The sequence below is a fragment of the Sinocyclocheilus anshuiensis genome, unplaced genomic scaffold (genome assembly GCF_001515605.1).
Source record: "Sinocyclocheilus anshuiensis isolate Anshui unplaced genomic scaffold, SAMN03320099.WGS_v1.1 scaffold354, whole genome shotgun sequence".
In the NCBI taxonomy this organism is placed as follows: Eukaryota; Metazoa; Chordata; class Actinopteri; order Cypriniformes; family Cyprinidae; genus Sinocyclocheilus; species Sinocyclocheilus anshuiensis.
The window spans coordinates 2,200,153-2,217,097 of record NW_015544195.1 but is presented as its reverse complement, the minus strand read 5'-3'; the positions used below and the strand labels follow the sequence as shown (position 1 = coordinate 2,217,097).

At 37.5% G+C, this 16,945-nt stretch overlaps 1 protein-coding gene across 2 annotated transcripts; it reads right to left on the bottom strand.

Moving 5' to 3' along the window:
* Nucleotides 1-11,532: 11,532 nt before the first annotated feature.
* LOC107696715 (CCAAT/enhancer-binding protein gamma-like) lies at nt 11,533-15,062 on the bottom strand. 2 transcript variants are annotated; one of them, XM_016497191.1, is made up of 3 exons: nt 14,899-15,062; nt 13,667-13,897; nt 11,533-13,400 (listed from the first exon to the last, which is right to left on the bottom strand). In XM_016497191.1, the coding sequence occupies exons 2-3, from the start codon at nt 13,772-13,774 to the stop codon at nt 13,020-13,022; spliced, it is 489 nt and encodes a 162-aa protein (XP_016352677.1). In that variant the 5' UTR covers nt 13,775-13,897; nt 14,899-15,062; the 3' UTR covers nt 11,533-13,019. The 2 variants fall into 2 exon arrangements, with proteins under 2 accessions (XP_016352677.1, XP_016352678.1); XM_016497192.1 differs by lacking the exon at nt 14,899-15,062 and adding an exon at nt 14,005-14,573.
* Nucleotides 15,063-16,945: the final 1,883 nt, after the last annotated feature.

Below are 16,945 nucleotides of genomic sequence, written 5' to 3'. Positions count from 1 at the left end.
TCTAAGCATTCATCAGTTATTCATTGTTCCCTGATGTTGAAATGTTGGCTTTTATTGAAATGGTTTAGAGTTGTACTTGACATTTGAACTAATGTATTTACAATAAACATGATTAAAAACAAACATGAAGTTGTGTTTGTGATTGCATGGATAATTAGAGTTCATACTGATAACTCTACACATAGCCAATGCTGTGCATATAGTCCACTGCAGCTAAATATCTATCTATTCCCATTCATGTTGAGTGTCCCATTAGGTCCACAGCAGCACTAAGTCCAGCTAGGTCATCAGGTCTCAAAGGGCAGTCAGTCTCAGGGACATGGACACCACAGTTTGGATCACAGGGTATAAGACCGCTACTTTCCCAATCAATCAAAGGGATCTGCAAATCCTGTAAGATAAGTAATCATTAATTTTCCTGCCACAAATGCATGCTTTTTCAACTATAATTCACAAATATTTACCTCAACATTGTTTTCTTCTGAGTTGTGCTGTAGACCCATGTGCCACAGTTGATTAGGAGTGATATTTTCTCTCAGTTGAAAGTGGGTGATTGTCCCAGCCTCTCACACATCATTTTTTCTCCCTTTTGTCTGCTATTCTCGATCATATACTACATACATCAATAAAATACACAATTTTGGATGCAGTTCCAGCTAGGTGTTGTGCATTGTTGGTCATTACTCCTTTAAAATGTTTTTACTTAACCAAAATCCTCACTTTTTGTGGCCTCTCCTCTCAGTTCTCTAATGGACCACAAAGGAGACTTCACATATGATGTCAATACTGGCACAAACCTAGAGAATAAACTTTTGTTTTAAAAGATTCTCACTTGTAGTTTACTATAAAGCACATTTAGAACAGACACTTGTGGATTAAGGCAATATACTCACAGGAGAATATATTGTGTTCTTCTAAAGGAAAAGTCTTTAATTTCAATGCACAAACACACAGTCAACTGTCTTACTGATATTCTAGACTACACCCATTTATCTTGTCCTTCAAGCTACTGGCTAGAATGTGTTTGTGGCACTAAAGCATCAGCATCACACACAAAAAACTACAATGAACTCAACAGAAATAGGATTCTTTTTCATTTCTCTCTCTCTCTCTCTCTCTCTCATATGCACACTCTGGAGAGAGGTAGTTTCTTTTTTTTTTTCCTGGCAGGTATTGGCTGTTCTAAATAATTTGCTTCCAGCTTGAGAGACCCAGAAAAAAAGCAAAGCTGAATTATTGAATGAAATTGAGGCATTTAAATTCTCCTAATTTTGTGAAAGATTACTCACTGCCATGAGAAAACTGGACCACTCGTATAATAGTGGGCTACTACTCCCACACTTGTTTTTTGTTTTCATAATAAACGAGAAAATACTGCTGCAATTTTCCAAACAAATGTACAGTCCATCAAAAACAACTAACATTTATCCTGGAGCAACAGTGCAACACAACAACAGAAGATTAGAACCAGAAGATGTTTTTACAGTCTGATGCTACAGGAAAACTCAACAAAAAGCTTTGATTCTCTAGATTTGCATCGTAAAAATTTGTTTTGTATTTTTTTACAGAAAAAAGACTAAAAATGCTATAGTAAATGGTTTAACAGTAACAGTAAATGGTTTCATTATATGCCATTTTATTGTAAAATAATGTAAAATGTATGGTTTTGGGTCAAAGTAAATATTTAAAATTTACAGTGAAAAACAATAAAAGGACATTCCCAGAATCCATACACTGCATGACATGACACGACACATTTTATATAAAAAAATGAGTTTATTCTATTTATTAGGGCATTACATGCACGTCTCTATATGAGTATTGGCCTTGTTTTATAAACAATTCATCATTTTGGCTTTCTGTTTTACCACTTGTATTATTATGGTGGTTATCAGTTGGTAAGGTTTAGCCCAATAAAGCCTACTGTATCATGATTCATGAATTTGTAAGACATCTAAATTATAAACACGATCCAAATCTGCTACATGCCTCTTGCCTGTTCAAACTTTTCTTTAGCAAGTAAAAGGCCTTTGGTATAATTCTAAATTCTTTTAGCATAATTTCTGCCTTAAGGTTGTGCAACATGTGTCTTTTGGCTATGAAATCTTTATTTTTTAAGATGTTTTTTTTTCTGTAAAGTAAAAAGCATACCTTTTATATTGTTGTTTATTAACATTTTAAGATGAAAATTTACTGGGGTGAAGCAACTTGAGATTAACTATACTTAATTATTTTTTTTTTGTTTTTTTTTTAGAAAAATCATGTTAAAGGAATAGTTCATCCAAAAATGAACATTTTTATCATCATCATCTCATTCTCATGCAGTTCCAAACCTATATAAGTTTCTTTCTTATGCTGAACACAAAAGATTATATTTTGAAGAACCACACAGTTGTTGGTCCCCACTGACTTCCACAGTAGTGAAAGAAATACTATGGAAGTCAATGGGGACCATCAACTGTTTGATTACCAGCATTCTTCAAAATATCTTTTTTTATGTTCAACATAAGAAAGAAACTCATACAGGTTTGGAATGAGATGAGGGTGAGTAAATGATGACAATTTTAATTTTTGGGTGAACTATCCATTTAACAATATGATACAACCAACGTTTGAGGATTGTTTATATGCATTGCATTATATGTTTTACCCCAAACAATTAAAACTACAAAGCTCTGATCATAAAACTAAGCATATTTATATGCTTTTTATAGTATTTATTTTAAAAATGTCACTGACTTACATTGCAATCAGAATTTAATCTCACTATTTGGCCATATAAATAACATCTTCACCAAATTGCATATTTGTTCAGATCAGTCCTCTGAATTAAACTGAAATGTGAGCTACATATTCTCACTATATCATCATCATACTAACTTTTTTCTTTTATATTTTTATTTTTTGTACATAATTTTAATATTTTGTCAAAAAGGTTCGATAAACTGTACCATTTAAAAAAAACCTATTTCATATTACATGGTTTTAAAGGAAAAGTTCAACTGGAATATCAACATTATCGCTTCATTAAAAAATACAATTATAAGTCGTAAATTATTCAAGCACCAATATGTCATCTCATAATACCTGAAACATGGCACTGTATTTTTATGATGAATTTTTGACAACTACAGCTGCATTTTTTATGTAATTGTGCTAAAATCCTAACTTAAAGATCCTATAACAAAACATCATGAACTCCTTAATCCCCCTTTTAAATTCAGAATAGTTTCATTTAATTTAATCCACTTAATTAGCAGCTCAGATCCTTAACCACTAGACACAAAGTCTGCGTGGTGATCTCAAACACAGACTGTAGTGCTTCCACGCTGCCTCGCATACAAACACACAGAAAAATGACATTTGGGAGAAAAGCCAGTCTCGCCTGGGGGTGATGAGCAGATGTGAAATGTTGATCCCATGCTTCTTTTCATTTCAGATGTATTCCCCTTTTTGGTTTCTTACTCTCTCTGTCTTTTCTCATGTGTGCACTGTTGAGACTATACTCCTTTTTTCTACTGTTGTCAAAACCTGGACAAAAAGAGAGATAAACAGGAAGAAAAGCATGAGAGAAAAAGCAAGGGAAAGAGAAAGTAGCTTGCATCAGATTTATCCATCCTTCCCCAGCTTTTCTGCTGTGCCTGCACAAATTTTACATTGTTGGCAGTGGAAAAGTAGGAGGAGAGGCCCAGTGGTGTGTGTCGTAGTGTGCATATTCTTCCTCACAATAATGAATATGTGTGTCCGTATGTACTGTGTATATGTGAAAGAAAGTTTTTTCTTGACAGATGATTATGTATGAGCACAGGGACTGCGTGTGTCGGCAGCATGCTATAATGGATCTCTCTATTTAAGGGCTGTTTATGCTTCTTTTTTTAATGTCCGGTGTTACTGAAGAGCAGTCACTCTGTAGTTATCCAATCTGCAGAAAATGTGAACACATGCACACATAAACTAGGAAAAGCATGGGAAGAAAACAAAGCAGTGTAGTGAGAATACTAGCCTCACACAGAGATTCACAAGGTCTCTCTCCGTCACACGCACACACACACACCCTCAGGAAATATGGAAGGCTGCATGGTGTATCTGAACTCTGTATCGTGTGCGATAACATCAAATCTGGAAAAGTGAAAAAGCACAAAAGTTTTTCCCGCTCTCTCTCTCTTTCGCCTTATCTGACCTGTCGTAATGAGGCTGAATGTTCTTGGCGCATGTGCGGTGCTCAGTCACAGCTGACATCTCCGCAGCTCTGTGTTTTATGGGGAGATTGTATGAATAAGAGATTACTGAAACTAATATCCTTTACTTTATGCTAAATTATGAAAACCATTAGGGGGCTTTGGTTCTTAAAAGACAAACAATAAAATCTCTCTCTATAGGGCATGTTTTCCAGATGTGCTGCTGCAGGACGTTTCTCGCCAAGTTCTTCGAGGAGGTTTACTTTAAACAAACGTATCTTGGCGTGCTCAGCAAGGAAAAGGAGGGTGATTTTACAAAAGGTTCATCGCTCATTTTTATGTGGAGGTTTTGGATGCTTTCGACTGTCCATCTGTGCAACACGAAGTGAAACATAATGTCAGTATTTGCAGTTTGTGGGAAAAAATATATTTTATCCTGCTCTGCCGAGGAAAATCTGTATTATGATCATAACTACTCTCGTGCTGTCTTCTTTCCATTCCAACTAGCATGCGGAAACCACTGTCGTTCATTTATGAATACCAAAGACTTTTTAAACTGCTTCCCAGACCATTATTGTGACATATGGGTCCTTAATGGTTGTCAAAGCAAAACATGTGCTTTTGTACTAACAATGCAAGTAAATCAAAGGAATCCCAGTCTTAATATTAGGACAGAGGAATAGAATAGCTGAACCGGGTTCCCTGAGCACTGACGAGGTGCTTTAAAGTGTTAAGTTGAGTTTGAACGCAGTTGTGCGATGTGCCGAAGATCGAAGAGGAATGTGATATGCTTGTTTATCAGGGGAGGATTCTGCCAGAGACACTTGGCAACCAAAACACTATGGCCAGCCAATGACCTTCTCCCACACGGGCTAACAGCCAATAACATCGTCCGACAGGGGCCAACAGCCAATGACCTTTTGTTGACCAGCCTGAACCAGCCAATGAACTTTTGCATTCAGATACTAAATAGCCAACAAGCCATCCTACAATTTCCAATGATCTGATAAATGGGTGAAGCAGAAGAAATCAATCGGATTTTACTGCATTTAAAAATAAATAAATAAAGTGATCATAAAATAACGTATATATTTATATTACTATACAATGTAATGTGAATATATAATGTGATATTAATTGAATAATTTATTATTAATATACTATTTATATATGCATTTATTATTTAAGATCAGATAATAAATAGAAAAACCTTGGATCCCATCTAAAAAGTTAGATTTGTAAATAAGTAATGACATTAACCAAGAAGAAACGGCAAGAAAAGAAAAGAAAAGAACAACCGTTGTGTGAAAAAACATACAATCAGAGATATTTAATGCTGTTTCTTTGTCATGCATTCAAATAACTCAACACAAAGACAAATAAAATTATCCTCACAATATCTCCTGATATACTGAAAAGTTTTTTTTTTTTAATTAATGGTTCAGCGTTTTCACTAAACATCCTCAACTAGAAAAGCTCCTGTTTGGTAACAACTGAAACAGTTTTAAGCTACGGTATGTGAATTATAGCGTGAGGTAATGAGACTGATTGATGAATTTGTTGTATAATGATGGGTGAATACTGTGGAGCGGTAAACAGGGAGATAAAAGTGTCAGTCCAGAGCGTCAGATAAAGTCAAGCCTGTTGGGAGGAGGATGTGGTGGCTGATATTAATGAGCATATTAAAACAGGAGATGGAGAGAGAAGCAACAGAGTAAACAGTCTCAGCATAGCTGAGATTCCTAGAGTAAACCCACTGAATTCCTCTCCTCTACATGAATCAGAACAGTGCAGCTCCAGCCCTGTTTGTTCTCTGCCTCCCTTTTACACGATCCTCTGCAGTCTTTTACTGGGATTAAGAGCTGCACTCATTCATAGTTCAAGAAATCAACACTGTTCAGAGGGGGAAAAAATACCCTAAAAAGAAATATTGGGCCATAAATTTCTGACTGCTGACTCTGACCTTATAACACCCACTTATTTTTTCATTAACCCTTCTAGGAACTGCCATTGTGGTGTGATAGAGTACTTTTAAGCACATGGCACGTGTTTCAATGGTTGACAGCTAACTGAAAGTTCATCTATCCCAGTCTGCATGATGGATGCAAACAGTCCATGAGGATGAATAAACATTACTTAATCTTAGCTTTGTTGAGTGCAGTGGAGTTGAGCCAAACTCATCATGGTTCTGTTCAGTTCAGTTGGGTTGAACTGAGTGCAGTTGAGCAGAATGGAAATGTTGAGTCTTAGTTACACAGAGCCGTCTGATTTGCATTGAATGATTGATTTGCACTGAATGAGGATGAACTAACAGGTTCATCTACTAAACCTACCTAAAGCTACCACCTACTAAAATGATCTAAATTAAGACGACTACTATTGTTTAGAGAAAGTACTCGGTTATAGCCTACTACAAACTATGTGGAAAATGTATATATGTTACAAATTAAGCATATTATCAAACACAAAGTATCTCTAATATACTTATTATTTGAAAACAGATCTAGTTTAAAGGATTGCTGTTTTTACCAGATTTTTTTAAAAACATGGTAAAAAAAAAAAGCCCCACAATGACATGCTATTTTTGGTAAGCTACTTAAAGTGCTTTCGTATACAACAGGGCTGTCCAAACTCGGTCCTGGAGGGCCGGTGTCCTGCAGAGTTTAGCTCCAACCCTAATTAAACACACCTGAACCAGCTAATCAAGCTCTTACTAGGCATAGAAACTTCCAGTCAGGTGTGTTGAGGCAAGTTGGAGCTAAACTCTGCAGGACACTGGCCCTCCAGAACCGAGTTTGGACAGCCCTGGTATACAATATGTTAACACTTTTGTGTTCAGAAAATGCCTTTACCTGCAGGTGTTGAAGTTAAAAAAGACCTGCTTCACTTCATTCAGCGACATTTCTGTTTTGTTTAGGCCTCCGTTAGTTACTGTTTGTACCTTGACGTGTGAGTATGAGCTGTTCAAAAATAATCGATTCTACTTCTGCTCTAACCTTTGTGACCGATTCGTTGTAAAGAACTGACTCAAAAGAATGATTCCTTTGCGAATCGAACACTGCTAGTTCAGATTCTGAACAGTCGAGAAAAAAAGCCGTTTATGCGATATATTTGTTGAAAAGTTGCTGGGAAATATAACGAATATAAGTCATCCCTACCATGTTATTTAATTAAAAACTACTAAAAAGATACGAGAGTTTAAAAACTAGTGATGTTTCCACTTTACAACTGAGATATGAAGAGCTTCACTGCCCCACGCTGATGGCTGTTAAGGGAGGTAAGAATAGTACTTAATGTGCCATATGAATTCATTCATGACTAAGCGTTATCTCACCCTGTATGTAACATATTACATTTTATTTTTAGCTAATGGTGTTGAAAAAAATGTGGGTGTGGTATAATTCAAGTTAAGGAATGTAAATACAAGCATCTGTAGCTTGACATCTATGTTCTTTGGCCTTGAGGTTGTGTAGGGACCCTGAGAGCTTGTCTGCTTGCCTCTCCACCTTATCAGCATATCCAAACTGGAGTCAGTCCAACTGTTAATATACTCACTTTCCACCTTGATGCCTTGCTGCCTGTTGGATGATGCTGATGTCAGTCGGTTATAGATTAACTACAGAACGAATGGGCCGTGACAGGTTATTACAGTAATCTCAGCAATGTAAATGTACCTCACTTTTGAATCAGCGTTTTACTATCTCTTGTCTGTAGCCATTTGCCAGCTGGAGTGACATAGTGTCTACGGCCTTGTCCGCTTAAATCAGGTCACTAAATGCATCAGCATCTTGAAAGCCACTTTATTGCACTGGCCTTAGAGTAACCTGTTGGCTTTACGGAGAGCTTTAAGATCTAGAAATGCAGTGCAATGGAACATATGTACTTCCACTGGAGGTACTGAAAGGGCTGTAAAGATAACTTGTAAAATGCCTATCACTCTGTTCATCTCATGTAGACAGAAGAGAAATATACTCTAGAAAGAGAGCGGATATGTCAAAAAGAAAAAAGTTTATAGAAAAATGAAAAGAGGAAGGTGAACATATGAGGTGTGAGCTGTAGTACTTCGTGTTCTACGTCCTTCCTCTCTACTGGGAAACTGTGTCTGTGTTCCAATACACGCCATACATCTTATCTCACTGAACAGGGTACGTACTCGGTCACCGTGTAATCAAGCTCTTACTAGGCATAGAAACTTCCAGTCAGGTGTGTTGAGGCAAGTTGGAGCTAAACTCTGCAGGACACTGGCCCTCCAGAACCGAGTTTGGACAGCCCTGGTATACAATATGTTAACACTTTTGTGTTCAGAAAATGCCTTTACCTGCAGGTGTTGAAGTTAAAAAAGACCTGCTTCACTTCATTCAGCGACATTTCTGTTTTGTTTAGGCCTCCGTTAGTTACTGTTTGTACCTTGACGTGTGAGTATGAGCTGTTCAAAAATAATCGATTCTACTTCTGCTCTAACCTTTGTGACCGATTCGTTGTAAAGAACTGACTCAAAAGAATGATTCCTTTGCGAATCGAACACTGCTAGTTCAGATTCTGAACAGTCGAGAAAAAAAGCCGTTTATGCGATATATTTGTTGAAAAGTTGCTGGGAAATATAACGAATATAAGTCATCCCTACCATGTTATTTAATTAAAAACTACTAAAAAGATACGAGAGTTTAAAAACTAGTGATGTTTCCACTTTACAACTGAGATATGAAGAGCTTCACTGCCCCACGCTGATGGCTGTTAAGGGAGGTAAGAATAGTACTTAATGTGCCATATGAATTCATTCATGACTAAGCGTTATCTCACCCTGTATGTAACATATTACATTTTATTTTTAGCTAATGGTGTTGAAAAAAATGTGGGTGTGGTATAATTCAAGTTAAGGAATGTAAATACAAGCATCTGTAGCTTGACATCTATGTTCTTTGGCCTTGAGGTTGTGTAGGGACCCTGAGAGCTTGTCTGCTTGCCTCTCCACCTTATCAGCATATCCAAACTGGAGTCAGTCCAACTGTTAATATACTCACTTTCCACCTTGATGCCTTGCTGCCTGTTGGATGATGCTGATGTCAGTCGGTTATAGATTAACTACAGAACGAATGGGCCGTGACAGGTTATTACAGTAATCTCAGCAATGTAAATGTACCTCACTTTTGAATCAGCGTTTTACTATCTCTTGTCTGTAGCCATTTGCCAGCTGGAGTGACATAGTGTCTACGGCCTTGTCCGCTTAAATCAGGTCACTAAATGCATCAGCATCTTGAAAGCCACTTTATTGCACTGGCCTTAGAGTAACCTGTTGGCTTTACGGAGAGCTTTAAGATCTAGAAATGCAGTGCAATGGAACATATGTACTTCCACTGGAGGTACTGAAAGGGCTGTAAAGATAACTTGTAAAATGCCTATCACTCTGTTCATCTCATGTAGACAGAAGAGAAATATACTCTAGAAAGAGAGCGGATATGTCAAAAAGAAAAAAGTTTATAGAAAAATGAAAAGAGGAAGGTGAACATATGAGGTGTGAGCTGTAGTACTTCGTGTTCTACGTCCTTCCTCTCTACTGGGAAACTGTGTCTGTGTTCCAATACACGCCATACATCTTATCTCACTGAACAGGGTACGTACTCGGTCACCGTGATTTTGCCAAGTAAGACATGTTCCTGGATCAACATCTTTGATGATCCTGGATCAACATTAATGTCCAAAAATATAGACTTAACCCAATCCCTACCCCTAAACCTAACCTTACCCATAATTTATTCCTAAAATCAGTGGGAAATGATGGCTCATTAACAAGAGTGTAGAAGCACCTAATCCTGATTGTAAGCCTAAAACAGATATTTCCTGAAAAGTTATATCTCTATTCTGATTGGTTGATTGTAATGTTGTTCCAGGATCAACAAGGATGTTGATCCAGGAACATGTTGTACTTGGTGAAATCACGCTCACCGTACGTACTCGCATATGTGCACATACAACAGTCCAGAGTCCAAGTACAGAATGACACACCCTTTCTCTGCCAGTCAGAACATCTTCCCATCATTCTTCAATCATATTTAATCTTTTTGCTTCTACCATTTTCTTTTCTCTTTTTATCAGTAGTTGTTTTGCTATGAGGTTCTGTTCCCCCTTCTCCCTGCATTAAAAAAAGACTGCTTAAAGGTAAATTCTTTCATAATTTACTTACCCACGTTATTCTAAACCTGTATAAATTTTTCCTCTTGTGGAACACAAAGAGAGATATTTGTGTTTTTTGTTCTACACTATGAAAGTCAATGGGGTCAAATGTAGTTTGGTCCCATATTTTGTGTTCTGCTGAAGAAACTCATACATACATGTTTGAAACAACTTGAAGGTGAGTAAATGATGAATTATCATTTGAGTCAGCTGTGGCTTTAATGTCAGTGTGGTTCTTCTCAGATATTTAGAAGCAGTCTCTTTACCTTTTTATTTTTTACTGGACAGGATTGTGTTTCCCAAAAAGCAAGGTAAGCTTAAGCAGATCCCGATCATTTGCACCTTAGAAGCCATTGGGAAACAATCTTGGCTTGAGACAACTCCGATCCAGTTCAGCTCTTCATTTAAATAGTAGTTTACTATGTGTGCTTGACTGAATTGACTATGCAACATTGCGTAATAGGTCTATCATCCCAGCATGCAGTGGTATAGTAAAACAGAATGTCATACAGCAGTGGTATTGGCATCGGTTTCATAACCATATTACACTGTCAGAAAAAAAAAAACCATGCAAATATTTTTCTGACAGTGTATCTTGGCTTAAGTTAAGAATTAATTCAGGAGTTTGTGAATTTCTATTTTGTAGACTGGTTTTGCAAGAAGAGTTTTGCCATAATAAATATACACTGATTTAAGCACAGTTGTTGAGGCACTAAACGGGATATAAAAACTCTCAACATAGCTTTCATTTTAAATGGCAAGATTTTGTAATTCTATATTCATGGTTTTAAAATGGTTTATTTGTGATGAGGACTTTAGACAGAATGTGATTTTTGCCTAAACCTATAGCGGCAGTTCTAAAATTTTACTCGAGTTTAGGTTTAGAGAGGTGTTGGCCTCGGTTAGAACAAAGCTCACCTAGATTTATGCGTAGGTTTACTTACTGCAGCAGGATTTTTTGCAGACGCCTCAGCTGACTTGGTAAATGAATGTCTAGGTTTTGTGCCCCTCTTCACAGTTAGTACAAACACAAGGAATGTATTTTGTATTCAATTTTAATTTACAATGCACAAAAACCCAGTATACATTTATGTAAAAAAGCAAGTTGCCCAGCAACCCTCATACTTAAGCAAAATATGCCAAATATTCATGAAATATTGACTTTAGTCTCATTTTTAAGAACTTTTACACAATTGCTTTATTTTAGCCCAGCCTGATACAATACAAAAAGTATGCAGTCGCCGATTCACTATTCCTCTATAGAGCATAACCTTTAATTAGTTGTTTAAATAGTGCTAATCATGCATTGCCTCTCATGCTTATTTTAAATGTTTAAAACTTCAGATAATAGAAAATGAAAATATACAGTAGAATTAAAGATGCTTCAGACATCTTATAAGATTGCCTTGCCTTTTCTTATCCTCCCCCTTTTAATTTCCTCCTAAACAGGAATATAGATCTTAAAGGCTGTCTGGTGAGGCTATGACATATAGCCTGAGGTACAAAAGTCTATCTACAGCGACTCCAAGAACACATAGCTCTACGAGACTCAATGAGGGCAAAGGTCATGTGGCTGCTCCCATAACGTTTAGCAACACCTTCTGCTGCAGATGTAAATTCACACATACTGCTCTGAGACTGGTCAGGGAAACAAAATGGTCAAAATTGAACATAGTTAGATAAAGAGCTTCTTCAGATAAGGAATTTTTCAATATAACTCATAATTTACATAATTTAATAACTTTAGGGCACGTCAGGTGATTGATGACTTTCAATGTTCAGCACCAGTCATTCTCAATCTTATCTCGACAGTATTTACAAAGACAGAGGAGTTACTGTTATGAAATAATTTGTTAATTTACCTACCAACACCCTAACATATACACTAGAGCTAAATTTTCTACTCTCTGTTCTTCTCCACCCTTGTCAAAATTGAAAGCTTAACTGTAGGGATTTAAGGACTACTGGTAATGCAGACACTGCCTGGAGTCTGATGCAATACGTTTAGTCTGTCTTGAGTCTGTTACCATAGATACAACAGTGTATTTGCTATAATAAGACATGGTCAACAAATAAGAGTTTGAATCAACCCAAGCTGACAGGCAAAAAAGCAGAAATACAAAATAGATCTTCCTTACTTAATCTTTACTTAATTCCAACTCATAATGATGTTAACCGACTACGGTACTGTCTATTAGTTGAATTTCTGAATCCTTTCTATAGACATTAGAGTGGAGTGATGGAACACATTTACTATTATTATATTTACTGTTAAATCTTCGTGACCTGCTTTGGCCAGATTTCAAAATTGTCTATTGAGGAGCTTTCACAGTCCTCCAAGACACTGCAAAGTTTCAAGACACTGAAACATGCTGCTTTACAAATGGAAGGCAGATATTAAAGTTATCTCCTGCACATCAAATCAGAGCGTGGGTTGAACTTTCTGCGGTTGCTATGGCGATCGTAACATTCTGCATGAGATATAATTCGAGTGGAAAAAGAAACCGAATTTGAGTGTACAAACTAAAGATGCACAAGTTAAACACTGCGGACAGTACACATTCCAGGAATGGGAGGGGAAAAAAGCATAATACAATCAAGTAAAATGATTTGCCTAGAGAGCCTCCACACAGCCCACAGCAGAGCACACTGCAAACCAACATCAGGCCCTCACTGGCTGCTGTTACTGCCGCTGTTGTTGTTGTTGTTGCAGAGGTCTCCGGGGCCTCCACCAGAAGCAGGGGGCTGCACGTTGTCTGCGAGGTTGTGAGCATGCTCTAGAAACAGGTCTTTGAGCACACTCAGTTCTTTGCTAAGCAATTTGATTTTGGCCTCCAGTCTCTCATTCTCCTCCTTCAGCTCATCGACACGCTGTTGGGTGTCCTGTGCCTTCTGCTTGCTGCGCATGCGGCTCTTCTTTACGGCCAGGTTGTTGCGTTCTCTCCGTTGGCGGTACTCATCTGTGTTTTTATCCGAAGAGGACTTCTTCATCTTGCTGAGTGGTGTGGCCTTACCCCCACCTCCGGGACTCACTGGGACAAATTGAGGAACCTGTCAGAATTAAAATAATGTCATGCATAGTAAAGACAAGCAACCACATACCTAATAAACAACTAATTTGCGGTTTTGACAATTAGGTTGCAAATCTTCTACAAATCTTATTCCTCAAGATTGTGAGAAACTGGATGATTGAATGCACTTTACGAATACATACCATGGTTTAAGCACTGCAAAATGACAATGCAATGCTTTTACAGAGTCATAAATACTAATATTCAGAAATGCATGGTTAAGTAGGTTAGTTTGTTGATGTGTACCTGCTGTAGTCCTGCCGGGTTCAGTGCACTATTATGTGGCTGATTCTGTATAACACTATTGCCGTTCTGATCTGTGCTGGGTATCTTCTGTTGCAACTGCTTGCTCATTTGGATCCACCTCCACTGTCTTTCTCTCTCCCTTTCCGACCTGCGTTGTCGGACTTCGCAGAGCTGGAGTTGGTGTTAGCTGGTATAGTGAGAAGCTGAATGCCCCAAAATGCAGCCGTGTGCCTAAAAACCAGACAGGATGGAGAGAAATAAGTTAGACAAAGTACTCTGCACACATCAGCATCATACTCCATCACACTTTGCATAATTTGATGCCACTCAATTCCCACCTGAGCAGATGCACCGCGCAGAAACGCATTATTTCAGCAAAATGCTGCAACACCTTAAAGTCGGGTCAACCGCTTGTGCTCATCCGTTAGCGTTATGTTGTTGTAATCCGACCGTGCTGCCATGTCAATGTGCATATGTGGCAAATTTGATTTCTCTCCTATAAGCGCGAGCTCAAGTGTTGCCCGCGGTTGCATCATCGCTCGCGCTCCCACCCGCTTCTTTGTACACGAGAGAAGGGAAACTCCGTAGTCATGCAGAACTATGTCGAGCTAAAGTTAACAGTTTAAACAAACGCCAGAATAGTGAAGCTACTGTAAAGTAATTTAAAGTTTATTAGTGATGTAGTTTTAAAGCCGGGCAGTGTTTTGGATGTCATTTTGACTCATATCTGGCTGGTTACATCATACACGGAACTGTGGGAATGAAGGGGAATACCGCTGACTTACTTTCAACAACAGTGTGCCTACATTCAAAATGGCAGCAGATCCGGCAACACAGTATTGTAACCATGTAAAAACCCTCACAATGCTGACAGAAGTGTTTCTTTAGGTGTAGGTGAGTCTGTAGCCAGTGAGATCTACTGCAGGTTTGCTAATTAGCTGCCACATTCCTAACCATGATGTCAGGCGTCCAACAATGAACCGAGAGAGCGCATACATGCTGCTTGCTGCTTAAAAGTTACGCGAATCAAGGATAATGCGCCACAGTCGACCGCGATCATGTTTAATCGTGGGTCATGAAGCTCTCGCTGGCTTCAGATCCGGGAGTTGAAGGTATTTTACAATCGCGTGAGCGGCACGGATCCTCTCAGTTAGCGAGCCATCGTTTAATTGATAAAAAAAATCAATTCAGCAGTCTGTATAGCTATCTTACAGTATGCCCAGACCACTTACCTTGAAAACGCTCGAGGCTTATAAGTTATCCACTTGAATTAATAAAGAATAATGTCCTCTTTGTTCACGGAAAAATAAGCACAGGTTGAGGTGTTATTGTTTGGGAAAGCGGGTTGGGAGTATTGCGAAATCTTGTGACCATGTAGGGAAATCTGCTCTCGCAACCAATCAAATCCGAGGGTTGGGAGAGATGACGAAATGCACTGTTTGATTGACATGTCACTGAACTAATCAGGCAGCATTTGTCGGTTAGGGGCATTTTCATGCAATAAAACATGAGATCAGTCAAGAATACTAAACAAGGTAACATTATACCTCTCATTTTAGGGTTGACTTTTCTAATTTTGTTAAAAATATCTATATTCTAACTTCTAAATATAACCCCGAAAATTGTTTTACCCTGAAAATGTATTTACTCTGAATAGACCCTTCTCACTTTAAATTTATTTGTTGCTAGGCCTATTTCGTGCCATATTTTACATTCATAAATGTACATTTTCAAAGACAGCTCCTTCCTTTTTTTTAAAGAAAGATTTTAAACTCTTTAAGAAATTAAAGACTCTTATGGTGTGATACTTATAGCCTATGCTAACATAGTTTGCTTTGGATTAATTTAGCCTATGTAACCCTAATTGTCTTTTGTATTCTACCTTTGTACTTGTAATTGTTATTATTTTACTGCATAATAATAATAATAATACAAAATACCTCTCATTTTATGTTATGGAACATGTTACATGTGGTTACAAAAATGCAAACAGTAAATTAGTTATTAAGATTCACAGAACTGTTCACTAATATTGCTAATACTCTATTTACATTAACAATTTGCACTTTTAGCCATAGGACATCAGGGCTCGCAAAATCGCTAGCCCGACGTCCCGGGGCTATTGTGTTTTCCAGTCGGGCTACCAAAATGTTTCACCACCCTGTCCCGACGGGCTATCTTGAACAGTGATATAAAATTCCTTCCTTGATTTGCATAAAATCTTGCTTGTATGGGGTAAAACAGATCGTAGTTGATCGTTTGCACGTGTTTCTAAGTCTTGCCGATTTAAACATTCAAGTGTTTTAAACCATTCACACGCTTTCGGAGCTGCGCACACAGAGAGCCGCGTTTCAGACAATGCGCACACACAGAATTGATTACTCTTTTGCGTATCCTTGCATCTGAATGAACATACACACAAAATTATTTCAAAATAACGGTCTCTGCAAGTATTCTCATAAACACAGTCGGTTATGTCGTAAGTGAACGTAAACAATGGAGAAAGAAATCTCAAGTGCATCATTATATTGGATCTGTCCATTCGGTCTTAAAGGGGCAGCAGCCTATAAACACCTGCTGTTCCATAAGCGCCACCTGCTGTCAGAGAGTGACATTTGCGTCTCATTCACAAAGCTAAAATCAAACCATTCTGTTTTTACTTCAAATTTCGAAATTATACAATCTAATTGCAATCTAAATAACATGTATTTAGCATCTTTGTTTGGATCGTGATTAAAATGCAGTGGTTGCCTCTGATTTTAAATGGAAAAAGCACTGCCAAAGCCTTAGTTTATTTATATGAAGAGATTTATTTTATTTATATTATTCAATTATTTGAATTAGGATTTGTTTAAACATTTCAAGTTAGTTTTATTATTTGTCATATTTCAATTTCACAAAGAAATGTGCAGCATTTTGTTGGAGAAATAATAAAAGGACACCTTTTCATTTATAATTTGTCTTAAATCTAATTTTGTTAAAAAGAAAAATTGTGAGAAAATTGTATTGTGAAATCAGTATCGAGAATCGCATCACATCGTGAGTTGAGTGAATCGTTACGTCCCTATATGCTAGTAGTTTTTGCTGTGGTATCAAAGATGTATTCTGTTATTTAAATAATTATTTTTGCTCATCTGCAAAATGACCCGATCTGTTACTCAAAATCTGATATGATAATGCAATCCGAGCCATGGGTTTTGTGATCCATTGCACCCCTACTCTCTTGACTTGTTATTTGAAGAAAAAAGCAATCACTGAAGTTTTTAATCATGCTGATTT